This window comes from Mus caroli, unplaced genomic scaffold, assembly GCF_978045245.1.
Source record: "Mus caroli unplaced genomic scaffold, Mus_caroli_1 scaffold_14, whole genome shotgun sequence".
Taxonomy (NCBI): Eukaryota; Metazoa; Chordata; class Mammalia; order Rodentia; family Muridae; genus Mus; species Mus caroli.
The window spans coordinates 20,854,930-20,878,540 of record NW_028227269.1 but is presented as its reverse complement, the minus strand read 5'-3'; the positions used below and the strand labels follow the sequence as shown (position 1 = coordinate 20,878,540).

Genomic DNA, 23,611 nt, shown 5'->3' with positions numbered 1-23,611 from the left:
TTCAATAAAAATAAGTTTTGATTTGGGAGAAAATGTAGTTGTTAAGTTGGCCCAGGACTTTGAGGTTTTTGTGTTTGAAAGCTATACAACTTTCTGTCTCAGGTTGCATGTGGGCGGTGAGGGTTTGAAGATACACTTCTGAGTATACTTTTGTGATTCTCACTGATCAGTAGTGACTTAATTCCAATAAATTCTTATTTTTTTTCCTTTTTTTTTCCCCAGACAAGGTTTCTCTGTGTAGCCCTGGCTGTCCTCGAACACACTGTAGACTAGTTGGGCCTCGAACTTAGAAGTCTGCCTGCATCTGCCTCCCGAGTGCTAGGATTAAAGGAGTGTACCACCACCACCCAGCCCAATAAATTCTTATCCTGTGCATTGTCCTGGAGTGTGAGTTGTGTTGAACCTCAGTGGACCCAACAATGTAAAGGCTTTACCACACTGCTGACATTCATAGCATCTGTCTCCAGTATGAATAGTCTCATAAAAAGAAGAATATACATAAAAAGAAGCTCAATTAAAAAGCTTCACCATACTAAATAGATTCACAATGTTTCTACCCAGGTCAAATTCTTCCATGATGAAGATGACTAAAAAATTGTGCAAAGGCTTTGCCACAGTAACTGTACTCAGAGGGTTTCTCCATCAGCCTTTCAATGGCTAGGAACAGATCTCATGACCGAACAAACTCTGAGAAAAGCAAACATTTAAATTGGGGTTTCTCTGCCATGTGGTTTGTCTTGTGTATGCCTAAAGAACTATGACATACAAAGGCTTTACTACATTCATAACATTCACGTGGGTTCTCACTTGTATGTGATCTTTTATGTCATCGTAGATGACCGTGACATCAAATGCTTTACAACACTGATTACCTTCCTAAGGTTTCTGTCTTCTATGTGTTCTTTAAAAATAATGGAGACTATAGAGTTGTAAAGAGTCTTTACCACATTGATTGCTTTTATGAGTTTTCTTTCCAGTGTGGAATCTTTTACGTTTTGAAGACGAGTGGGATATGCACAGGCTTTAGCACACTGACTACATTCATGAGGTTTCTATCGAATATGGGTACTTTTTTTTTTTTTTTTTTTTCCGAGACAGGGTTTCTGTGTAGCCCTGGCTGTCCTGGAACTCACTCTATAGACCAGGTTGGCCTCGAACTCAGAAATCCGCCTGCCTCTGCCTCCCGAGTGCTGGGATTAAAGGCGTGTGCCACCTTTATGATTATAGAGACAATAACTTTGTGAAAAGGTTTTACCACATTGATTACACTCATAGGGTTTCTCTCCAGTATGTGTACTTTTATGATATAGGAGATGACTGAATTGTGAAAAGGCTTTACCACATTGATTAAATTCATAGAGTTTCTCTCCAGTATGTTTTTTTTTACATTTAAATTTATTAGATATTTTCTTCATTTACATTTAAAAAGCTATCCCTAAAGTCCCCCTATATACTCTCCCAGCACTGATCCACTACCCACCCACTCCCACTTCTGAGCCCTGACATTCCCCTGTACAGGGGCTTATAGAGTTTGCAAGACCAAGGGGCCTCTCTTCCCAATGATGGCAGACTAGGCCATCTTCTGCTACATATGCAGCTAGAGACATGAGCTCTGGGGGATACTGGTTAGTTTATATTATTGTTCTGCCTACAGTGTTGTAGACACCTTCAGCTCCTTGGGTACTTTCTCAGGCTCCTCCATTGAGGGCCCTGTGTTCCTTCCAATGGATGACTGTGAGCATCCACTTCTGTGTTTGCCAGGTATTGGAATAGCCTCACAAGAGACAGCTATATCAGGAAAGTATGTGTTCTTTTATGATATTGGAGATGACTGTGACCTGCAAAGACTTTACCACATTGATTACATTCATATGGTTTCTCTCCAGTACGTTTAGTTTTATGACGTTGAAGATGACTATGACATGTAAAGGCTTTACAAATTACATTCTTAGGATTTCTCTCCAGTATGTGTTCTCTCATGACACTGGAGATAACTGGTTCTCGCAAAGGCTTTACCACATTGATTACATTCATAGGGTTTCTCTCCAGTATGTGTTCTTTTATGATACTGGAGACCATTGTAATTTGCAAAGGCTTTACCACATTGATTACATTCATAGGGTTTCTCTCCAGTATGTGTTCTTTTATGACATTGGAGATGACTGTGACCTGCAAAGGCTTTACCACATTGATTACATTCATAGGGTTTCTCTCCAGTATGTGTTCTTTTATGACATTGGAGATAACTGTGACGTGCAAAGGCTTTACCACATTGATTACATTCATAGGGTTTCTCTCCAGTATGTGTTCTTTTATGATATTGGAGACTACTGAGTAGTGCAAAAGCTTTACCACATTGATTACATTCATAGGGTTTCTCTCCAGTATGTGTTCTTTTATGACGTTGGAGAGTACTGAGTTGTGAAAACGCTTTACCACATTGATTACATTCATAGGGTTTCTCCCCAGTATGTGTTCTTTTATGATATTGGAGATGACTGTGTTTTGAAAAGGCTTTACCACATTGATTACATTCATAGGGTTTCTCTCCAGTATGTGTTCTTTTATGACGTTGGAGAAGACTGTGTTTTGAAAACGCTTTACCACATTGATGACATTCATAAGAATTCTCTCCAGTACGTGTTTTTTTATAATGTTGGAGATGACTGCATTTTTTAAAGGCTTGACCACATTGATGACATTCATGAGGTTTCTCTCGAGTATGTGTTCTTTTATGACATTGGAGATGACTGCATTTTTTAAAGGCTTGACCACATTGATGGCATTCATATGGTTTCTCTCCAGTATGGGTTCTTTTATGATATTGAAGATGACTGAGTGTTGGAAAGGCTTTACCACATTGGTTATGTTCATGTGTTTTCTCTCCAATTTGTCTTCTTTTATGACATTGGAGATGACTGGGACATGAAAAGGCTTTAGAACGTTCATTACATTCATAGAGTTTCTCTCCACTATGATTACTTACATACCTGCAATGAAAATTGGCACATGTGATATGTTTACTACATTAATTTCCCTGTTCAATCATTTCATCAAGATGAATAAAGTTTACAAATTGGTCTAAGGATAAAGGTGGACCAGATCATCTGGTTTTATCACTTTATATATGTTCATGGTGTTCTCCCTCATTATGGGTTGTTTTGCATCTTTCGAGATATCTGTGATGGTTATTACATGGCTGACATTTATAACATCCTTTTTATATGGGATATTTACATGATGTATTTCATCTATATGAGGAAAATGGAACAACTCAAAGCTTTATAACACTAATTGCTTTCATAATTTTTCCTGTAGCATAATTATACAACATTTGACTGTGAACCAGGACAAACAAAAGAATTTCCAAATTCCTAGTACCCATAAAGATTTTGTACAGTGTGAGCTTGGAGAAGTTCCCAGTAAAATTAGAAAACCAATTGATTGCAAACGTTTATCATATTCACAATGTCTACCAAAGGCAGAATCTGACATATTTTCTCACTGCTCTGGGATAGAAAGCAGTACATTGCTTCTTTCAATATCCCTATGCTCAAATGGCTTTCATCCATCGTGACACATGATATATACATTAAAAGAAAAATAACAGATGAAAGGTTTCCACATTGCATCCACACTGTTTGACTTTTTGTTCCTCATAGACATGTAATACATGAATTAAGGTTTCTCCTATGACAATACTCTTGACTCTCATAAACTGTACCCTAAACAAATGATCAATTTCACTATAAGAATATGAGTATCAACAACTTTCCCATGGATTATTTGCTTATCAGAAGGTTTTGGATATATATTTATCACTATTCGATGTGCAATATCTAAGCCTTGTAAGTCTATACACATTGTCAGATCAGTATAGGTCTAATAGAGGTAAAAATTGAATAACGGTATCTCTTAAGGCAATGTTTCCTTGTCTTGAGGAATGCTTTGATAGATAAATCAGATAACTACATCGAGGCAGAACATTTTTTTAAGAATATTATAATTAGGGTGGCGAGATGGCTCAGTGGTTAAGAGCACAAACTGCTCTTCCGAAGGTCCTGAGTTCAAATCCTGGCAACCACATGTCCTCTTCTGGAGTATCTGAGGACAGCTACAGTGTACTTACATATAATAAATAAATAAATCTTTAAAAAAAAGAATATTATAATTATAGTTACACGTGAAGCATTGACATTTTACACTGCTGATTTTCTTTAGAGCTTCCATAAAATAGTAAAATTTCCTCAGAGGCATAATTGCATCAGCTTGCACATGAAAATTACCTTTCATTTCTTCTTGAACTTTGACAATGTCTTTCAATATGATGGTTTTCCCAAGTGTAGCCTAAAAGACAGTACCAGAAAAATGAATGATATAGTATTGGAAATAAGGCAAAATTCAAGGTACTGTGAATTTTCACATCACTGGACACTATTTATTCAGCTCAGTCTTCCTTGTTCTCAATTGAAATAACAGAGCATCATCACTCACCAAGAGACATGTCTTCCCACTATTTTGAAAAGCAAAAGAAAATTCACAGTCATACCTATAACAGTGAGGTTCCAGTAGGTCTCCAGCATCACATCTTTGTAGAGACTCTTCTGGGAAGGATCCAGCAAATTCCACTCTTCCCCAGTGAAGTTCACATGCACATCATCATAAGTCACTGCATCCTAAAATATCCCATACATGTGTACATCACAAAGCATGGTACTGACATCACTGTAAAGTAAATGTACGCTTCCTTGACCATATATTCATGTAATTCTGGGGCTTCCTCCACTGACTTCTGGACACAGAAGTTATAATCTAAGTACCATAACATTTTAAAGTAAATTGAGTTGAAGGTTCACCTGTGTTGCTTATGAACATTTTAAATGAATAGGGTAAAGTCTTTTGAGAGGAATTCCAATTGAGAGGGAGATGTAGGGTGAAACAGATCAACAGTACTGAGGACACATCCCAGAAATTGTAAGAAAAATCACTAACAAGAAAAATCATGGACAAGCAGGGTGTATTTGTTCATGTCTTTAATCCCAGAGGCACGGGTAGGTATACGTCACTGAGGTGGATCCCTGTCTGTTCTATGTAACACATTCCAGGACAGCAAAGTTTACATATTAAGACCCTTACTCCACTGCAAAAATCAACCACAGAGACCAAAATGATAGAAAGAACTCAGTTGTTTACTACAGCTCCTACAAAGAAGTATACATTCCCTGCACTTCTGTACTCATCTAGCAGAAACAGGAAGTGTACCGCTTTAAACTGCAACATTAGTAAAACTTTATTAGCAATCAAGGCACATTTAATGGACCAATGGACAGATGAAAATATTAGTAATATAAGTGTTGAACATAAAAAGTAACATGAGGCAGGAGAGAGTGCTAATTCAGCCATGGAAAGCTCTTGCTGGTCTTCCAGATAACGGTGGTCAATTACTAGCATTTATGTGACCCATGGCTTTATGAACAGGAGTTCTGAGCCCACCTTCCAACAACACCAAGGATGAGGCACACATGATATTCATATTCACGCACACAGGCAAAACACTCCTATTTATTTAAAAATTTCAAAACAAACACAAAAGTTTGGGGAAATATCAACACTCAGAATCCAATGACTCTGAAGCCTCAGGCAGTATTGATGTCACGAGCATATGCCATTCTAAAAAACAGAGTATAATCTATGTGCCCATGGGGTACACAGGGGGACCCAACCCCACTCAAAGGAGAAACAGAGGAGAATGGAAGGAGGGAGTCTGGGTGGGCAGGGACCTAGAGTGACAGTGATCAGGGTGATAATGAATATCTAAATTATAGGATAAACAAAAAATGAAAGAAAGAAAAAGGAAAATTTTGAGTGTGTATACACTTTCATCTTCCCCAAGATGAATCTAGAAAGGCTCCTGCATGGTTGAAATGTCTAAAGTCTCTGCTGATACTCAAGACAATATCTTGACAGCCACATCTTGTAAAATCAGAAAGCAAGTTATATCTTTCCAACATAAAATGGCACTGAATACCCACTCCCATTCCAATCGATAGGAATGTGCACATAGAGAGAAAAGATTGGACAAAGGCAAGAAAAACAGCAGGGCAAACACCAAATCCTATAGCTTTGTCTCAAACACATTGGACTTCAATTCCTAAAGGCATAGATGGTGCTCTTCCTGTAACTTCTTATACATCTCTCAGTTTGGGTACTTCATCTCCCTGTAAGCATCTCTCCATGGCAGATTCCTCAATGTGTTAGTTTTCTCCACAACCTGTGGTCACAAAATGCAACTCAAGCATCAACCTCACCACTTAAATGCAAGGAACTCTCACAGAGTCTTCCCTGGGATCCTGACTTTGTCAAAAGATAGCTGGAGTGGTGCTAAACTGAAACCATAGAGAAAGAATCAATGACCATGGTATTTTCATCTTTCAGTTTCCAGAAGCGGCACAATGTGGATGATCCTGTGAAGTTTGGCTTCTAAATTAATGGACACTGCCTCCCTTGGATCACATTTGCAGCAGGTTTTCTTTAAGGTTCCATCCTGGGATGAGGAAATACTGTGAATACTCCTTCCATTAATTTAAAACACAGCAAGCAGGAGGAAGTGTTACACTCAGGGTACCTTCATAGGCATATACCCACAAGGGCATTTGCTCCACTAAGTTCACAGCCACTTTATGTATAACAGTTAGAAACAGGACAGAATGCAGATGTTCCTCAACTGAAATGTGGACACAAAAACCATGTTTCATTTACAAAATGGGATGCTATTTAGGTATAAAAAACAAGGACATCATGAATTTTACAGAGAAATGGATACAATTAGAAACTAATATCTGGAATGCGGTAACTCAGGCACAAAAGGACATGCATGTACGTACTCACTTACAAGTGAATAATAACAATAACTACAGAATATCCACACTGCACTTCATAGACAGAAAGACACTAAACGAGACAAGGCACAAATGAGCATGGTTGAATCTCACTCAGAACGGGGTATGAAAGAGACAGAAGAGGCAGATGGAAGGGAGAAAACTGGATGGGACAGTAGTTAAGAAAGTAGAAGGGGAGTGTTAGGAACAGGTGTGGTAAGAGACAAGGGAAGGACAGAGAGCCAAGAAAATGAAATAAAATCAGCACTTGCTGGGAGGGAGCAGGGCTAGGGTGGGAACATCTGTAGAATGTGCCTGAGACTATGAATGGGAGGGCACAAATGTGGCTAGGGAAGTGATCTTAGCTGAGATAGATAGCATTGAGTTATGGACCATGAAGAGGTGACATCTTGCAGTCAGGCAGAACCACCAGTGAAGTGTTCAGTACACCAAAAAAACCAAAAACCTTTTCTCCCAAAATTTGTTCTGTCTGCAAGTAAGGCAGGCACAAAGTTGAAACAGAGACTGAGGGAATGGCCAAACTATACCCGACCCAACTGGTAACCCATCTCTTGGGCAAGCACCAAGGCTGGCATTACTGAGGATAATTTGTTATACTTGCAGATAGTAGCTTAGCATCATTGCCCTCTGAGTGTCTCCATCCAGCATCTGACTGAAACATATGCAGAGACCCACAGCCTAACATTGGACAGGGCTCAGGGAGTATTTTAAAAGAGTTGGGGAAAGAATTGACGGCCTCTGTAGGAATAGGAAGTCCATGAGAAGACCCTCAGAGTCAACTAACCCAGAACCTAGGAGACTCTCAGAGATGGAGCCACCAACCAAAGAGCACACACAGGCTGGGACGGAGGCCCCCACCATATATGTAGTGGATATGCTGCTCAGTCTTCATGGGGTCCCCAACATCCAGAGCAGGGCATGTCCCTTAAGCTGTTCCTGTCTGTCCAAACTGTTTCCCTAACTGGGCTGCTTTGTCTGACCTCAGTGGGAAAGGATGTGCCTAACCCTGCAGAGACTTGACATGCCATAGTTGGGGGATACTCAAGAGGTTCCCACCCTCCATGGGGAGATAAAAGGGAGTCAGTGATGAGGGACTCGGAAGGTGGAATGGGGTGGTTGTACCGATTAGAATGTAAATTGAGTAAAGAAATAGGAAGATTGAACAAAAACATATCAATAGAATAAAAATATACAAATCAAGCAATAATTTTACTCAATACTCAATATTTCAGGGAATAAGCCAAGTACAAAGATTTTTTTTTTTTTTTGGCTAAAATATCACACAAATGACTTCTTCCTAAAGTTTTCAGTCTATTTTCCACTGAAATAGTATGATCTCAACTTCGTGTGGCTGCATTACTGTCAACACTCCAATCTTCCAGACCCTACAGGAAGAACCGATTAAGCTCCATGTACAGCTTTCTATGACTTTTGCCATCTCAATTTCTGATATTTTCCATATTCCTTCAAAAGAGACCAGAGATTCTGTCCAGCAGCAAAATCAGCTTTTGAAACAATTGCTGTTGTTGCTGTTATTGTTGTTGTTCTACCTTGCAGCTCTGCTGCTGTGATGGTTTCCTCTGAGCAGAAGCATCTCAGGTAATAAATGTTTGTTTTACACGGTTCTGTCAGATCACAGCCCATCCTACTGCGAGCTCAGACTAGAAACTGAAGCTAGAAAATGAAGGCAAAAATATTTGACAAACACTACTTCCTGCCTTGCTTTCTTGCTTGGTCACTCTCTCATGCTCTGTAGCCTCCCTCAGCCTTGAAACAGGCTGAGCTAGACTTTGACCTTGCTGCCATTAAGAAGGAGATTACCTAGTGTCTTACTCAGGGTTTCTATTCCTAAACAAACATCATGACCAAGAAGCAAGTTGGGGAGGAAAGGGTTTATTCGCCTTACACTTCAATACTGGTTCATCACCAAGGAAGTCAGGACTGGAACTCAAGCAGGTCAGAAAGCAGGAGCTGATGCAGAGGCCATGGAGGGATGTTCATTACTGGCTTGCCTCCGCTGGCTTGCTCAGCCTGCTCTCTTATAGAACCAAGACTACCAGCCCAGAGATGGTCCCACCCACAAGGGGCCTTTCCCCCTTGATCACTAATGGGGAAAATGCCTTACAGTTGGATCTCATGGAGGCATTTCCTCAACTGAAGCTCCTTTTTCTGTGATAACTCCAGCTGGTCAAGTTGACACATAAAACTAGCCAGTACACCTAGGGTAGAGACTTCTGACCTTGATGGCTCTATTTGCTCTTCTCCAATACTCTGCTTCCTGCTGAAAGGTCCTGGAGACTATCTGGAGACAAGCCCTATAGATCGCCTATGGGCTGGCTCCAGGCACAAAGAATGGGCTGGCAGATGATGGGCCTACCCTCTTTATAAGCAGGGACTCTCAGTAAACTTCAGAGGCTTTGAACAGAAAGGTTTGTCTTGGCCTCATTCTTTTGTTGCCCTTTGATCTCTTTCAGCCCCAGGCTGCCTTTCAGGGGAACCCAGTTCACATGGCCACAGGAGGCTACAATGCTCACCTAGCTCTCTCATCCAACCCATGTCCACTTGCTTCCCAATATTGCCACCCTTCATGGAAGAGTCTTCCTATATTAATTATCAACACTATCTCTCAGAGACATAGAAACCAGCCATTCTGATGAGGGCACACCTGCAACTGAGGCTCCTTCAGATGACTGTAGTCTGAAATGTTGAGTTAAAACAACTATGACAGAGAGACAATAATAAATGAGAAAGTTGTAAAACTCCAAAACCAAAGATCTAACCATATCAATTACAGGACCCCTGCCACCACATCAGGGAGTTGGAGTAGTGTCTGAGCCAGGATAAAATGGGAAGGGTTCCTGGCTCAGAGCATGGAAGGATACGATGGAATGGGGAGAAGGGATGCTGCACTGCCCTGTGGTGTGGTGTCCTTAACCCTGGATTCCCAGGCCAGGGAGACCAAAGAGGTGGCCAAACAGCTGGAAGGTGAATAGAGGAGCAGATTGCCCACAGACCTGGAAATAAGATTGCTGGTCTAAAGAAGATATGCTAACTTTGCTGGAAGGGATGAAAAACAACCTCCCATACACTGACAGCTCCAAGTTCAAAACTACAGAGTCACATATAGACTGAGAACAGGGTTGTTTAGAAGGGGGCAAAATGAGGTCTTTGTCCTTTCCACCCTGTTTTGCAGAGTCTGATTTTGCCCTGAATGCGGTCATAAAGAGCTCTCTGTCAGGGGCAATTTAATGGGTACAGGTCCTCTTGATAAGAGGGATTTAACCCAAGGTGGAAGGTGAGTAACTATATCAATTGGGATGGAATCAGTCTCACTTCCTCTCTCAGTAAGAGAATACTAAAGTGGCACACACATAATAGAGGGCCACGAGGGGGCAGTGAAGGCTAAGCAGCAGATTCCACCACTTGTACAGAGGAGAAAATGAAGACAGAATGGCAGCTGTGAGCCATGGAGCAGGGTTCCAAGACTACTGTAACTTCCCAGAAATTAAGACCAGGGGCATACAACCCCTGTTCCAGGGCCTGGAACATCTTCCTAGCCCTTTGTAGCTAGGACTCTCCAGCATTTCCACTTCACTGGAGTTCCACATTCACTATGTTCATCTCACTCCACAAGTACTCAAGAAAAATCAAAAAACCAAGGTACACAGACACATTTCTGACAGACAGGTCACTGATACAAAGAACAGCAATGACACATCCTAACAGCGGTCTCTCAACCCTTCCGATGGGAGTCCTGAGGGTCTTGGGGTTCCAGTCAAAGCATCAAGGTTTTATGCCTAACTCACAGAAACTGCAATGACCAGCACAGAGCCTATTGCAATGCAAATAAACAGAGGTCTTTTTTATGAGCTCAGTAACAAGGACTCTCAGCAGTCAAACTCCCATTAGGTACAAACTGAGAGATCAAGTCTAGAGGTTTTGAGTATATATTGTAGTTACAACAAGAGTGGGGAGTTTGCATACAAATCAGCATTGTAATATTTTGAAAACTGTATGTTTGACATAATGTGCAGGAACCAAGCAAGGGGGGCAAAAAAATCTGACAGCCATGATGGGTAAGCTGTTTTTGTTTTTGTTTTCTATAGGAGGTCTTAGTTATCTCTAGGTAGCTTGACCCTGCTGATGTACCTTAACTGGCTGTTGATAAGGGGATTTTGTCATGGGATTTTTGCTGGAATGTACAAATGTACATTCTCAAAAAGCAAACTGTTTGGGATTTACAAACTCATCTCTGTTGCTGAGCCCCTGATTATCGACAGAAACTCCTGGTTAACCACAACCATGCCTGTCTGTAGACTAGACTTTGTCCAAAGACCTACCACACTATCTGTTACTGCAGACCCTAATATCAGCTACCCTTAACACTGGAAAAGAGTAGCAGTGTAATTTTCCTCTCCTCCTGTGCAAGACTCCTATAGACACCATAGACAATCCCCACCTGTCCATACATTCCTGCCTCATCCCTGTGTCTCAGCCCCCACTTGGGCAGATACTCCCTGTTCAACCACATTCCATGCCTGAAAGGACACAAGGTAAGCTTCCATAGATCAACTTCATGATTGATTTTTTATCCCAGATTCAATTTTCCCAGTTGTTCCAACATTGTATTAAACACCATGGGCTGCTTGATCTCTCTCCTGACTATGTCTCCTTGTGGATTACTAAGATCTTCTGTTCCTGCCTATTGCTTCTCCCAGCTTTTAATATCACAAAGCATCCCCTGTTGACCATACTCACCAAATAGGTCAGTAAAATAGGAAACTGTCAGTGAACACTCTCTTCAAATCCATGTATCAAACAGTAACCCAGGAACAAAACTCCCACCCAAAAAGACAAACCCAGAGGCCAGTACCTAGGTCAATAATCACCCAAACAGAGATGGCTACACACCAGCATAGCAACATAGAGAGTAACAGCCAGGAACAATTGCAACCAAGAAATCCAAGCTATCCCATCACAACAGGTCTGAGAAATGAAAGCATACAACAGATAAAGTGCAAAAGAGGTTGTTTGGGGGAAGGGAGAGGAGTGAGAACCTGGGGAAGGGATAGAAGTACACAAGAGGACCTGCAGACAGACACACAGACAGGGAGGAGAAAGAGAGCCATGAGGGGAGAGATGACAGAGAGTGTGCATGTGCAGAGAACAGGGACAGGGAACAAAAATAGAGATCTGCTATAGCTGGTGGTCCATGTATATAAAGCACGCCTGACAACAGACACAGGGGATGGAGGCAGGAAATGACATAAGCAGTTGCTAAGTCCCTAAGAGCAGGACATGAGATTACCTGACAACTACAGAGGCAAGTTTCACCCACAGAACAGGAAAGGAAGACAGAATCTCAGGGATTCAAGAGGAAGAGAAAAAATTGATATCTCAGTCAAAAAATGTGGATTCTAAAAGTTTCATGGCAATAAACAACTAGGACTTCTACAAAATATGTGATGGCGAAAATTACAAACGATTGGAATAGAAGAATATCAACTCAGAGGTTTATCATTTTTCAATAAAACCACAAAAAATTCTGAAATTATTAAAGTCCCTTTCCCAAATAATACTCAACTCACTAAACATATGATGTAAAAAATATGAAAAAACTGCAACAGAAAAAAAATTAACAAAACCTAAACAAAACAAAAACAAGTATAATGTATGAAATCAGACCTATTAGATTTTTACCTGTCTTCTTAATGTATACTAAAAGACAAAGGGGTTTGGACATGTGTGCTACAGACTCAAAGAAACCACCCTTGTTTTCACAAGCCAGCCTAACTAAGGTCCAAAGGATTTGGGCAATGATGGGGAAGTTATTCAGAGGTCACCCCGATGGAGCAAGTGAGAAGCAACACGAGAGACCTCACAGGTGCTCACATATGACTTATACTTCCCATCCAGCCCCAGAGAGGACTCACCACCCCAGCTTCCACTGCTCAGCACCACCCTGCCCCTATCCTCTGTGGGCAGTAACCCTGTGCTCACCATGCCTCGAAATCAGAGCTTCCCTGAGGTCCTCTCACAGCACCCAACAGCAGAGCTCAGAGCAGGACACAGAGAATCATTCAAGCCTGCACAGCCACAGTGAACTTGGGGAAAGGCACCCGGAAGATCCCGCCTCCTGACTGACTGGCAGGTCTGCCTGTGGAGATCTTGATTGGCCAGTGGGCCTCACCCTTCCTTATGGTTAAAGTGTGCTTCATGTCCATGGCCACACCTTTTCCAGATCTCAGGTGTGGTTTGCACTACATTAGCATTTGAGCCAGTCCCCAAGAGGACTCTCACCCCTCCCAGCCCTGGGGGAGAACTCAACATTCATGTGGGGCATTGGGCTATGCACAGACAGGTTGTTCTCCAGTTGACCAGAGGTCTGAACCCCGGGAGGGTGATAATTCACTTACTTGACAAGGAAGGCATCAATTCCCTCATGCTTCTGGAACTCAGGCTCCTGCCTAAGTTACAGTCCCCCACCCACACCCCAGCAACCACAAGAGAAGCCTGGCTAAAAGTCATGTAGGCAATGTCCCAAGCTTCTGACCTTCAGGCTAAACTCTCCCCAGTTACCTAGCAACAGTAAAGCCCATAACAAGGACTGTTCAGCCCCGCCTATCTCTCTTGCTCTCACTCCTTTGATCTCTTACCTCTCACTTCTTGCACTCCTCTCTCCTCTTTCCTTTCTCTTTGACCTCTCCTCTCTCCCTCTTACTCTCTTTCTATCTAGCCTTCCCCCTTCTAGCCTTCTAGAGGGGCCTCTCTCTCTCTCTCTTCTACCTTCTCTCTTTCTCCCTGCCTTTCTATAATAAAGCTCTAAAACTATAGAATGTCTCTGTTAATCAAGGCCCACTGCCCTTGGAGGATGGGATAGGCTTTCTTGTAATGAGCCCTTTCTACTCTCCAGATGGAAGGCCTTCATGTGCTCCACTGCAGATCCACTGTGCTCACTCTCACAGGTGTGGGAACCTCTCATCCCTCATCCCTTTCTCCCATAACTCCAGGGCTTTAGAAAAGTAGCCCTGGGGCTCCCAGGTTGGGCTGCCCCTTGTTCAGACCCAAAGAGTGGGTCAAAGGCTTAGATGCCCACTCAGGGCTGAGTTGAAAGTGAATGGCAGCTCTCCCACATCTCTGTCCAGAGCATAGGTGGAACTCTGACAGAGCGTGGGCCTTCACCCCCCTCCCCTTTCCTTTCTTCCCCCTTTTAGTTGCCAACACATTCCAGCTCAGGCTAGCCAGCTGCCTGCTCCTGCCCACTGTGAGTAATGATCCTCCATTACCAGGACCTGACTTCAGACCTTGCCTGAGCTTGCCTCACATCACTTGCCTTCTTCTTCCTGAAATCCAGGGGAAGAGCATGCATAGCCCATTACCCAAGGTGCAGTGGGGTTATCAATCTGAGTGAGAGGGTGCCCAGGCAATGAACATTAAAGAGGGATTTTAGGAAACAAGAGTTTTGTTTGTGGCTCAGTGCTGGGCTCAGGGAGAGTGCAGCTCCCTTTCCCAGATGATAGGAACCAACCAACCCTGGGAGGAAAGCCACAAACGTAAGGGAAACACTGTTGAGCCCTCTTGTTAGCCAGCACATCAGCATCAGTGGCAAAGTAGAGAAAAGCCACAGTTGTATTAGGACAGGTTCTCTAGATAAACATATCTCAAATCAGAATGAATTTCTCTGTGGATACAGAAAGGAAATTTAATACAATGTCTCTCTAATGTCTATAATAGAAAGGTTCTTGGCCAAGGGAACTTAGAAAAATCAAGGACGGGTTATCTCGTGTTGCAGGATATTACAGCTGATATTCACTATGTACCAGAATTCTGAAGAAATAAGTACTTTCCAATGCCAATTTTAAAAATCAAACTAGCAAATCACCTTTTCTAAAATACAAAAATAGGGCAAGTATAAAAAATGAAAGAACAACCCTGTTCATTGTCTTTTATGTATGTAGGATGCCAAAAGAATCTATTGCCTAGACTGAAAGTGGATCTGATGATCTCAAAAGATCAAGAATAAGAAATGGTTTCTCACTTCAAAAGGTATAATGAACACATTTCCCTCACAGTAAGCAGGGTTAGACTTAGGGTTAGCCTATTAGAGGGTTACGGTTAGGATTAGGGTTCTTAGTGTTAGGGTTGTTAGAGGCAAGGCAATGGTCAGGAAGCTGGGGTGAGCTGAACTGGAAGGTTTATTATTTATTTGTTATTAATTTATTCTTTGACAATTTCATATGTGCACACAGTATATCTTGATTGTTTCTATCTCTCATTCCTACCTCTACCTACATCCTCTCTGACACTTGCACCTTCATGTCTCCATTGTGTCTTCTTTTTCCTCCTAGTTCCCCCATTTCTCCTCCCTCTCCATCCCCTCCTCCTCTTCTTCTTCTTCTTCTCTTCTTCCTCCTCCTCCTCCTCCTTCTCCTTCTTCATCACCATCACCATCATTAGTACGGTCACTTAGTGCTGCCTGATGGAATATTACTCAATATCTGTTAGGCTGGATCTTGTGCATATAAATGGAATGGCACTGCCCAGGGTGCAATGGTCACATTATATCCAGAAAGCAAGTGTTTTACCAAATGTGTCCTCTGATGCTCTTTGTACCCCCTCTTCTGCCATGTTCCTGTGGGCATTAGTTTTGGAGACTTTTTCTTTGATCTGAGAAGAATGGATCCTGATGATTAGGACAGCCCTAGGTGGAAGGTCTGTCCCTAACAGTTACCTTAATTGGCATGGTTTAGCTTGTGCCCCTCTAAGAAGAGCAGCCACCACACACAGATCTCCTGGCCTCGAAGACCCAGCCTGAGTCATTCACTATGAGGCCTTTATGTACACAACCCAGATGGTTTTCTGGAACCCACAGCCCTAAGGGACCAGGTATATTATTAGACAACTCACTCTGTGGCAGTGAAGGCCTCTCAGTAAACGCCTCTAGAGGTTATAGAGGCAGCTCAGTTGGTAGAATGTTTGCCTGGCATTCAAGAGGCTCAGAGTTTGATCCCTGGCACCACATAAAACAAACATGATAACACATGCTGTAATTGCAGCCTTCAAAGGTGGAGGCAGAGGCAGGAGGATCTGAAATCCAAAGGTATATTTGGTACATAGAGTTCAAGGCAACCCTGAAGCCCTGACTAAAAAGTAAAACAAGAAAAGAAAAGCCTCTAAAAAAGGGCCTCTAATGCCTCCCCAGGGGTTAGCACTTGATATCTCTGGAGTTGTCAGTCTTGGCTCCTCTAAGTTAACAACAATGGAATCTTGCCTGCACAGACTCAATGAACACCAGCTTGCACTAAGGAAACCCACCTCTGTACAGTGAAAGGACATTGAAGAACCAACCAGAGTGGTCAGAACTCCTGTTTTGTCACCTGCTGAAACCCAGAGTCACATGACTCCATGGTGCCTATATGACCTCTCCCAAAAAGAAATAAACTTAAATAAGCCCATTTAATGCTTTCTTACTTTACAATTACTTTTCTTTATTTTTTGAAATTGTAATATAATCTCATCGTTTCTATTCTCCAAACCAACCCACATATCCCTGCTTCCTCTCTTTCAAATTCATAACCTCTCTTTTCCTTTGTTATTTTATACATACATGTATATTCCCTAAACATGTAAACACAGCCTGCACAATCTGTATAAAATTATTTATATGTCTGGCTTCGGTGCTGACCATTTGGTATTAGGCAACCAACTGGCAAAAGCACATTTTCTTAACATAGAATTAAAGTTCATAAAAATGCTAGTTATAGCCAGGTGTGGTGGTGCACACCTTTAATCCCAGCACTCAGGAGGTAGAGCCAGGTGGATTCCTGGGTTCGAGGCCAGACTGGTCTACTAAGTGAGTTCCAGGACCCCCAGGGCTATACAGAGAAAACCTGTCTTGAACCCCCCCCCCCAAAAAAAAACCCAAAACCAAAAACAAACAAACAAAAAACAAAAAACAAAAACAAAAAAGACTGCTTTCAATACAAGTCCTCCAGCCAGCCAATCTTCACAGTAGCCCTGGTCTCTACCACTAAGGCATGCTGGACAGTGCCACTTTTACCTTGGGGATGATAGGAGACCCATGCTTCAAGTACCAGGGAATGACACCCAGTTCAAAGGACACTTCTGCACTGCCACCACCGCAGTATCCAAATGAACCCCTACTCCCTTGCTGGTCTCCCCACCTTTCTCCTGGGACTAGGAACAAGCACTGAAATGTCTTTAAACTGTGAAGCAGTGACTGGAGAAATGGTTTGTTGTAAGAGAACTTCCTGCTCTTCTGGAGGTTCCAAGTTTCATTCCCAGCACCCACAACCAAGCAATTCACAGCTGCCTACAACTCCGGCTGCATAAGCTCTAAGGACATCTGCATTCTGAGTGTCACACACAGATACAAATCAATAAAAAGTAAATCCTAAAGAGGAAATCAGACCATAGGAGTCTGAGCCCCAAACCCTCTAACAGCTTTGCACCATTCCACAGCCAAAGTGCAAATTCTCTCCCCAAGGTAAAGCCCAGTGCTATCTGGACCTAAGCCACCCCTCCACACAGGACCCATTGCTCTCCCTCACCTCTGATCACAGGCCTTCTGTCTGCCCTGATACTCACATCTCAGCCCTTTTCCCGGGCTCATCTATGCCTAGGTCTTTGCAAGCAGGCAGCCTCTACATTCCAGACTGTTCAAAGGTCACCTCTGCAGACATTCCTGTCTTGACTTCAGTTTCCTCCCCTCCAAAACCACATCCTTTCCCCAAGTTATGCATAACCTTGATTCATCACTACCTTGCACACAACATACAATAATCACCTCTCTATCAGTGATTATCAACTAGGGAGGAGCCTTTTACAAATATAAAAGCTCCAGGCCTCACCCAAATCATATGAAATCAGAATTTAGGAGACAAGCCGGGGGTGGTGGCGCATGCCTTTAATCCCAGCACTCAGGAGGCAGAGGCAGGCGGGTTTCTGAGTTCGAGGCCAGCCTGGTCTACAAAGTGAGTGCCAGGACAGCCATGGCTACACAGAGAAACCCTGTCTCGAAAAAAACCAAAAAAAAAAAAAAAAAGAATTTAGGAGACAGAACCAGGTTCTTCCAGTCCACAGACACCCCCTCCCCCACCCGGCAACTCTGAACACAGCCAGGACTCAGGGCAGCCTACAACAGTACTTTCAAACCCTGGTGCACACACTGCTCCTGAGAGTGCTGTTAAAATGCAGACTCTATTTCCACAGCTCTGCCATGGAACCTGAGGCTCTGTAAGTTCCACACCACACTGACTGGTGTTGTCAGGTGAAGCATTTTGGAGTTGCAAGGACCTAAAACTGTGCTCATCAACAGGACTTCCTGCAAGTATGGAGAACAAAGTCCTGAATCTACATCACACAACAAAGTGGCCACTAACCCATGTCGCCACCAAGCATCTGAGACAGAGTAATGTTAGCAAAGAGCTGACTTCATTCTTGGGCTACAATGCTGACCAAAAGCCAAAAGTGCAATTCCCCACCATGAAAGGCCTCTGTAAATTCTCAGCCTAAGGAGCCTTCTGCAGTCTGGATGGATAGGAAAATTCCACTAAAGGCCTAGTTGATCACCAGCCCAAGAGTGGATAAATATTTCTCTAAGGTAGGGACACAGATATGGAAGACTGGATTAAACCAACTTGAGGCCTCTTACACCAGGCTTCCATTCAAGGCCCTTTCATCCACATCCCTGACCACATGTAAGCAGTCCCAGTCTTCCTGTTCTCTATATCATCACCATAGATGCTCTCACAGACATGGCCTCACGTCACTGATCTGCCTGGAGAATCGGTTTCTCCCTACGGAACCACAGATTCTTTCAAAGAGAAGAGATGTCTAATCCCTTCACCTAACACACAGCAGCAGGTCCCAAATGAACCACAGCAAGAGCTGGGATGCACAAGGAGTGGTATCATAGTAACTGCACTACTAATCATAAAAGAGAAATTGAATTCTGCTGGAGGGAAACCAATTCCACCCTAACTGATTCAAGACGTTCCAGAGACACCAATTCAGATTTCAGAGCAGCATAAAATGATTGCCTGTTAACCTACTCCCTTCCAAGGATACACTGAGAAAAAGGGGGCATCCTTCTGACCATAGATTCAAAATCTGTTAGCCTGGGATTCTGAAGGAGCTGGTTTACAAAGAAGTCACAAAGGACTACAACTCAGAATCAAATGCAAGGCCGGTTCCCACTGGAAATGCTGGGCAGAACCTGGCCCCATGAACAGCATCCCCCTGGGAGTCTGTACAGTCTAGATGTTCATTCTCCTTTTGCAGTTAGAACAGCAAAGCGATTTCCAAGGTAACCAAGAACAACAGAATAAGAGACTCATGGCCATGGAAGGAAAAAGTTAAATTTTGATACTTAAGAGTCAATATCAAATTTATTTTTAAAACTACATCAATGCCAAATGAGCAGGGTAGGGATGAATGGAGCTATGAAGAAGCCCTAACAAACAACAGGAGTGTCCCAAGAATGCACACAATGTTTCTCTATTTCCAGAGTATTTTGAAGTAACCAGAGGCTTAAATAAACTAAGATATAAAAATCAAAGCTGGGAAGAGGGTGGGGGGTGGCGCAGCTCAGTTTTCAGATTTATGCCACAACTACTTATTTTCTCCCTTATTTCCAAAGCACAAAGCTGACACCAGTTGCGCTTCTGCACTTTGCAAACTGTGCAAAGTAAATCACCCAGAGAAAGTCATCAGGAAGTGAAAAGTTTCAAACCAGCTACACTCTCACCTGTTACCAAGACAATAAGTTCCTTAGAGAGAATGCATGGGGGCTGGGAAGGCAGCTTAGGGGGTCAGGTGCTTGCTGCACAAGCCTGTGAACCTCCATGGGGATCCCCAGGATTCAGGGGAAGCAGAGACAGGCTGTGGGGAACTGATTCAGGAAAGCTTTGCAAGTTCAGCCTCTGGCCTCGGTCAGCACAGGAGAACATCACACACACACACACACACACACACACACACACACACACACACAAACCCATCCACACACAGGCACACCTAGGGGGAGGGACAACAATTTCCATTTATATGCACACCTTCATCCATTCATCCATTTTCTTCTCCCCTCCTCCATTCTCATTCCAGGGTCTATACAGTAACTACAGTGAAATCTGGTAAAGCAGCTACCATTTACTAAGTCTACTGGGTACTGTACCAGAACCTTCAGAAATAGACATGATTATCTAGACTGTGAACTGGACGGAAAACGGTAAAAGTATATATGGGCGGTTAGGGTCTCATCCCAATTCATACAACTGGAAAGTGATGGAGCCTGACTTGGAGGTGGCTGATCTAGCTATGGGCAGTTTTGAGAATGCACCATCACTAAGCATTACACAAAGCCATGCAGTTTGAGAAAGCAGCATCCAGCCAAGTTTAAACTCCACTTGCTGTGTCTATAACTTGAACTAATCTCCTAGCCTCAAATTCCTTATCTGCACAGCAGGGATAGAGATTAAACACAACAGTTTGATACCTGTAATACAGGTCAGGCACTGGCTAACTACTGACATTCTAGCTTCAGGTGTGCAGTCAAGAAAGCCGATTTCAGTCAGAAAATGACAACAGCTAAACATATTCTCCATTGGGAGCAATCAGGTTTGCCAAAGTTAATCAGATAAGTTTACCTATTCCATAACTCATTTAAGTAGAAGACCAGAGACTTATTTTTTTAGTTGTATTTCTATGAAATGCATAACTTTTTGTATGTCACAAAACCTACCCTAATGTCTCATCTGACCATAAAAAAACATTTGCTTAAAGTCTAAGTATTGTAAACATGGTGTGTTATTACACTAGACAAAGAACAACTTTTTGTTTTGGAAGTAAACATTAAATAATGTAGGAGGAGAAAGAAAGCATTATTTTAAGTAATCCACACTGAGTCCTTTCACCCTTCAAATCAGTTCATACACACTATTATCTTAGAGTGGATGCTGGCCTCACTTAAAATGAGATAAGCCTGCAAAGAGTTCAGGTTTTCCCTGTTTCCAACTCAAATCCATTTTCTGCTTTGGAGGCTGAGTGAAGCCAGCCTGCAATTTAATAGAATGACCAAACCCAGTCTCTCTTTAATCTACTCAGTAACTGAGCTCTTGGGTAATCTCCTGCACTGCATGGAAAAGCAGCTTTGGGTTCATCCAAAATAAACTAAAATTAATCAGTGAGAGGCCATGCCTACTTTAATTGCAACTCCTATTTGCCAGGCTTTCCAACATCTGCCAGTATTACTGATACCTAACTGATTCAATACAATGAGAGAAGCATCCTAACTTTATAAACATGGGCTGTCTTTTAAGAACATCACACACAAGTGTCCTTTCCACAGAGGGAATCCTACCTTTTTGGATGTAATTATTATCATAAGCATTAATGATGTATTTTCAAAACACTGTGACTATCTTCCTAGTGCTTTTCAAGGGCTCTCATGGGGGAGGGGCTCTCATCCCCCTCATCCCCCACCTGCCTGATTAAAGGCATCAGTGGCACCTAAAGGCCAGGCTGACAAAAGTGGACTAAAGCAATCTGCTCTCACTGAATTTGCTACAAAAGATTTACAAGCAGATCTTTGGGAAGATGGAAGAGAGAAAAGAAAGGGGACTAGGGTGAAGGAGAAGAACGGATACCCTAGCTCACTTCCAAGAGCAGGATGCTGAACCTAGTATTTTTCATTGAGTCTAGTCCTGACTGTGTAGATCTACAAAGACAAATATTTTACATGAAAGAATAATAGTCTGGTTCCCCACCCCACTCTCAGCCCAGACAAAGCCTAATAGCGAATGCTTTCTTCAACCAACGGGAAAGGATGTAATGACATAGCTTAATTTAAAAGCTCTCCAAAAACCAACCTCTGGCAAGAGTATTTTAAAATGTCTACCTTGATCTTAAAATTCTAAGCAAAAGAAATGTAGTCATCGGTTCACTTCTGCTATACATGTGTGTCTCGTTCTCCAGCTACCTTTTGTGAGTCCAGCTGGACGAACAAAGCCTACAGAGCTGAAAACACGAAACTCTAAATTCTGTTGGGGAGGTAAAGAAAATGATGTAAGTGAGGCTTTCCCAAGCTATGGACAGCCGTGGTCTCTGGACTCACACAGCCTCTTCCAAGCCTGCTTCAATTTTCAACCCAAACTGCTTCCTTCTCGCAGTCCCTCTTCCCCAGGATCTGGAGAGCTTGCGGCTTAGCCACTCAATACAATGACTATGCAGGCCCTTTCCAGGTTAAGGGCACAGGAGCTGATCATACTGTCAACAGGCACTACACAGGTAGCCCAGAAGCGGCCACCAAAGACCTTTTGGACCTCAAAGAGACCATTCTCCACATCCCACAGCGCTGCTCTGTGGCACGTAGTGGGAATTGAGATAAGGGGTCCCTGAATCTGCTCTACATATTGGCTCAGAAGCCACAGCTGCCCCCGCCGAGCTACTTCCGGAACAAGTTGGAGAGGTCCGCGCAGGGAGACCCATCACTCCGGGGACGCATAGCTCGCAGGGATCCCGGGCTCGAAGCCGCCACAGACTCTGCAGCCAAAGTTGACCTCTCTGAGGATGGGAGCAAAGAACCTGAAACCCTGCGAGGGAAATGGGAACAGACAGGAGCGTTCCCAAAAAAAGGCCCAAGGTGGCCAAGCAGCCTCTCCCTAGTGCAGGGAACAAAGGGCTTCTGTGTCGGGCACATCTGGTCCCGCTGCGTCCGGCTTTAGGGGACCAGAAACTTTTCCCGGGTGTGGGCGAAGGCGGAGGGCACTGGGTATCGGGCACCAGGCGCGGAAGCCTACCGGGTGCCCAGGGCGCAGCGCGATCCCCGCGACCCTAGCCTCCCGCCCGCGGCGGGCTAAGCTACCACTCACCTCCTCGATGGCCGCCACGGTGTTCCGGCACTGGGCCGTGCGCGTGGTGAAGCTAGAGGCCGTGGGCGCCTTGTAGTCCTCATGGGTCTCGGCCACGAATTCCGACACGGAGATTTGGTCCGGCATCGCCAGGGCGCAGGGGCGCGGACTGACGCCGCCTCAGTCGCCCAGGGCGCAGGCTCCGACCCCGTCGCCGCTCGGGGACTTGAACAAAGGGAAGCGCGGGCGCGGAAGTCGCCGCGGGACGCCCGGTGGCAGCAGGGGCGCGCGCAGCCCGCGGCTCTACCAGCTGTGCTCCGAGAACCGCAGCTTCTGAGTCCTCTGCAAAGGAGCCCAGACTCCTGCAGTGACTCCTGCAAAGGAGTCAGCGGGAACGACGCGCCACCAAGCCGCTGTCCCTGACACCTCCCTCGGAAAGGGGAGGGCTCGGCTGGGGAGGGCGCGGAGGCCCGCCCGGCGGGGCGGGGCCCAGACCTGGCCGCCAATCGGGTCGCCCGTCGCTACCGCGCCGCCAGGAAGCGGAGGCCTCAGTAAGGAGGGCTATGTGCGCTCAGGGCCTGTCAGTGCCTGTGGGTTGCTGCTTTGCTTCTGACTTCCGGACGTGCTGGGGTTCGAGGGCGCGCCCTCTCATAAGCTGCGGTGCCTGGCTCCCATCCCGCACCCGCCATGACCTCTAGCAACATTGCCCAGAGGGCGTGGAGTGGAACCGGGGATACTGGCTTCCCGGCTGGAAGGGAGCCCACCCTTTTGCTCCCCAATCCCACCCTTGGGCTCAGGACCCCCTGAATTCCCCACCAGAACCTCAGTGAAGGGCCAGGGAAG

At 44.0% G+C, this 23,611-nt stretch overlaps 2 protein-coding genes and 1 pseudogene across 2 annotated transcripts; all 3 read right to left on the bottom strand.

Moving 5' to 3' along the window:
• LOC147001185 (hippocalcin-like protein 1) overlaps positions 1-4,343 on the bottom strand; it is a 32,154-nt pseudogene extending 27,811 nt beyond the window's left edge.
• Positions 1,506-3,572, bottom strand: LOC147001186 (uncharacterized). The gene is made up of 2 exons (XM_085830454.1): positions 3,529-3,572; positions 1,506-2,990 (listed from the first exon to the last, which is right to left on the bottom strand). The coding sequence occupies exons 1-2, from the start codon at positions 3,570-3,572 to the stop codon at positions 1,949-1,951; spliced, it is 1,086 nt and encodes a 361-aa protein (XP_085686580.1). The 3' UTR covers positions 1,506-1,948.
• LOC147001184 (zinc finger protein 431-like) lies at positions 3,205-23,186 on the bottom strand. The gene is made up of 3 exons (XM_085830249.1): positions 22,790-23,186; positions 4,550-4,676; positions 3,205-4,347 (listed from the first exon to the last, which is right to left on the bottom strand). Exons 1-3 carry the CDS (start codon positions 22,913-22,915, stop codon positions 4,283-4,285), a joined length of 318 nt encoding a protein of 105 aa, XP_085686375.1. The 5' UTR covers positions 22,916-23,186; the 3' UTR covers positions 3,205-4,282.
• Between the last annotated feature and the right edge of the window lie 425 nt (positions 23,187-23,611).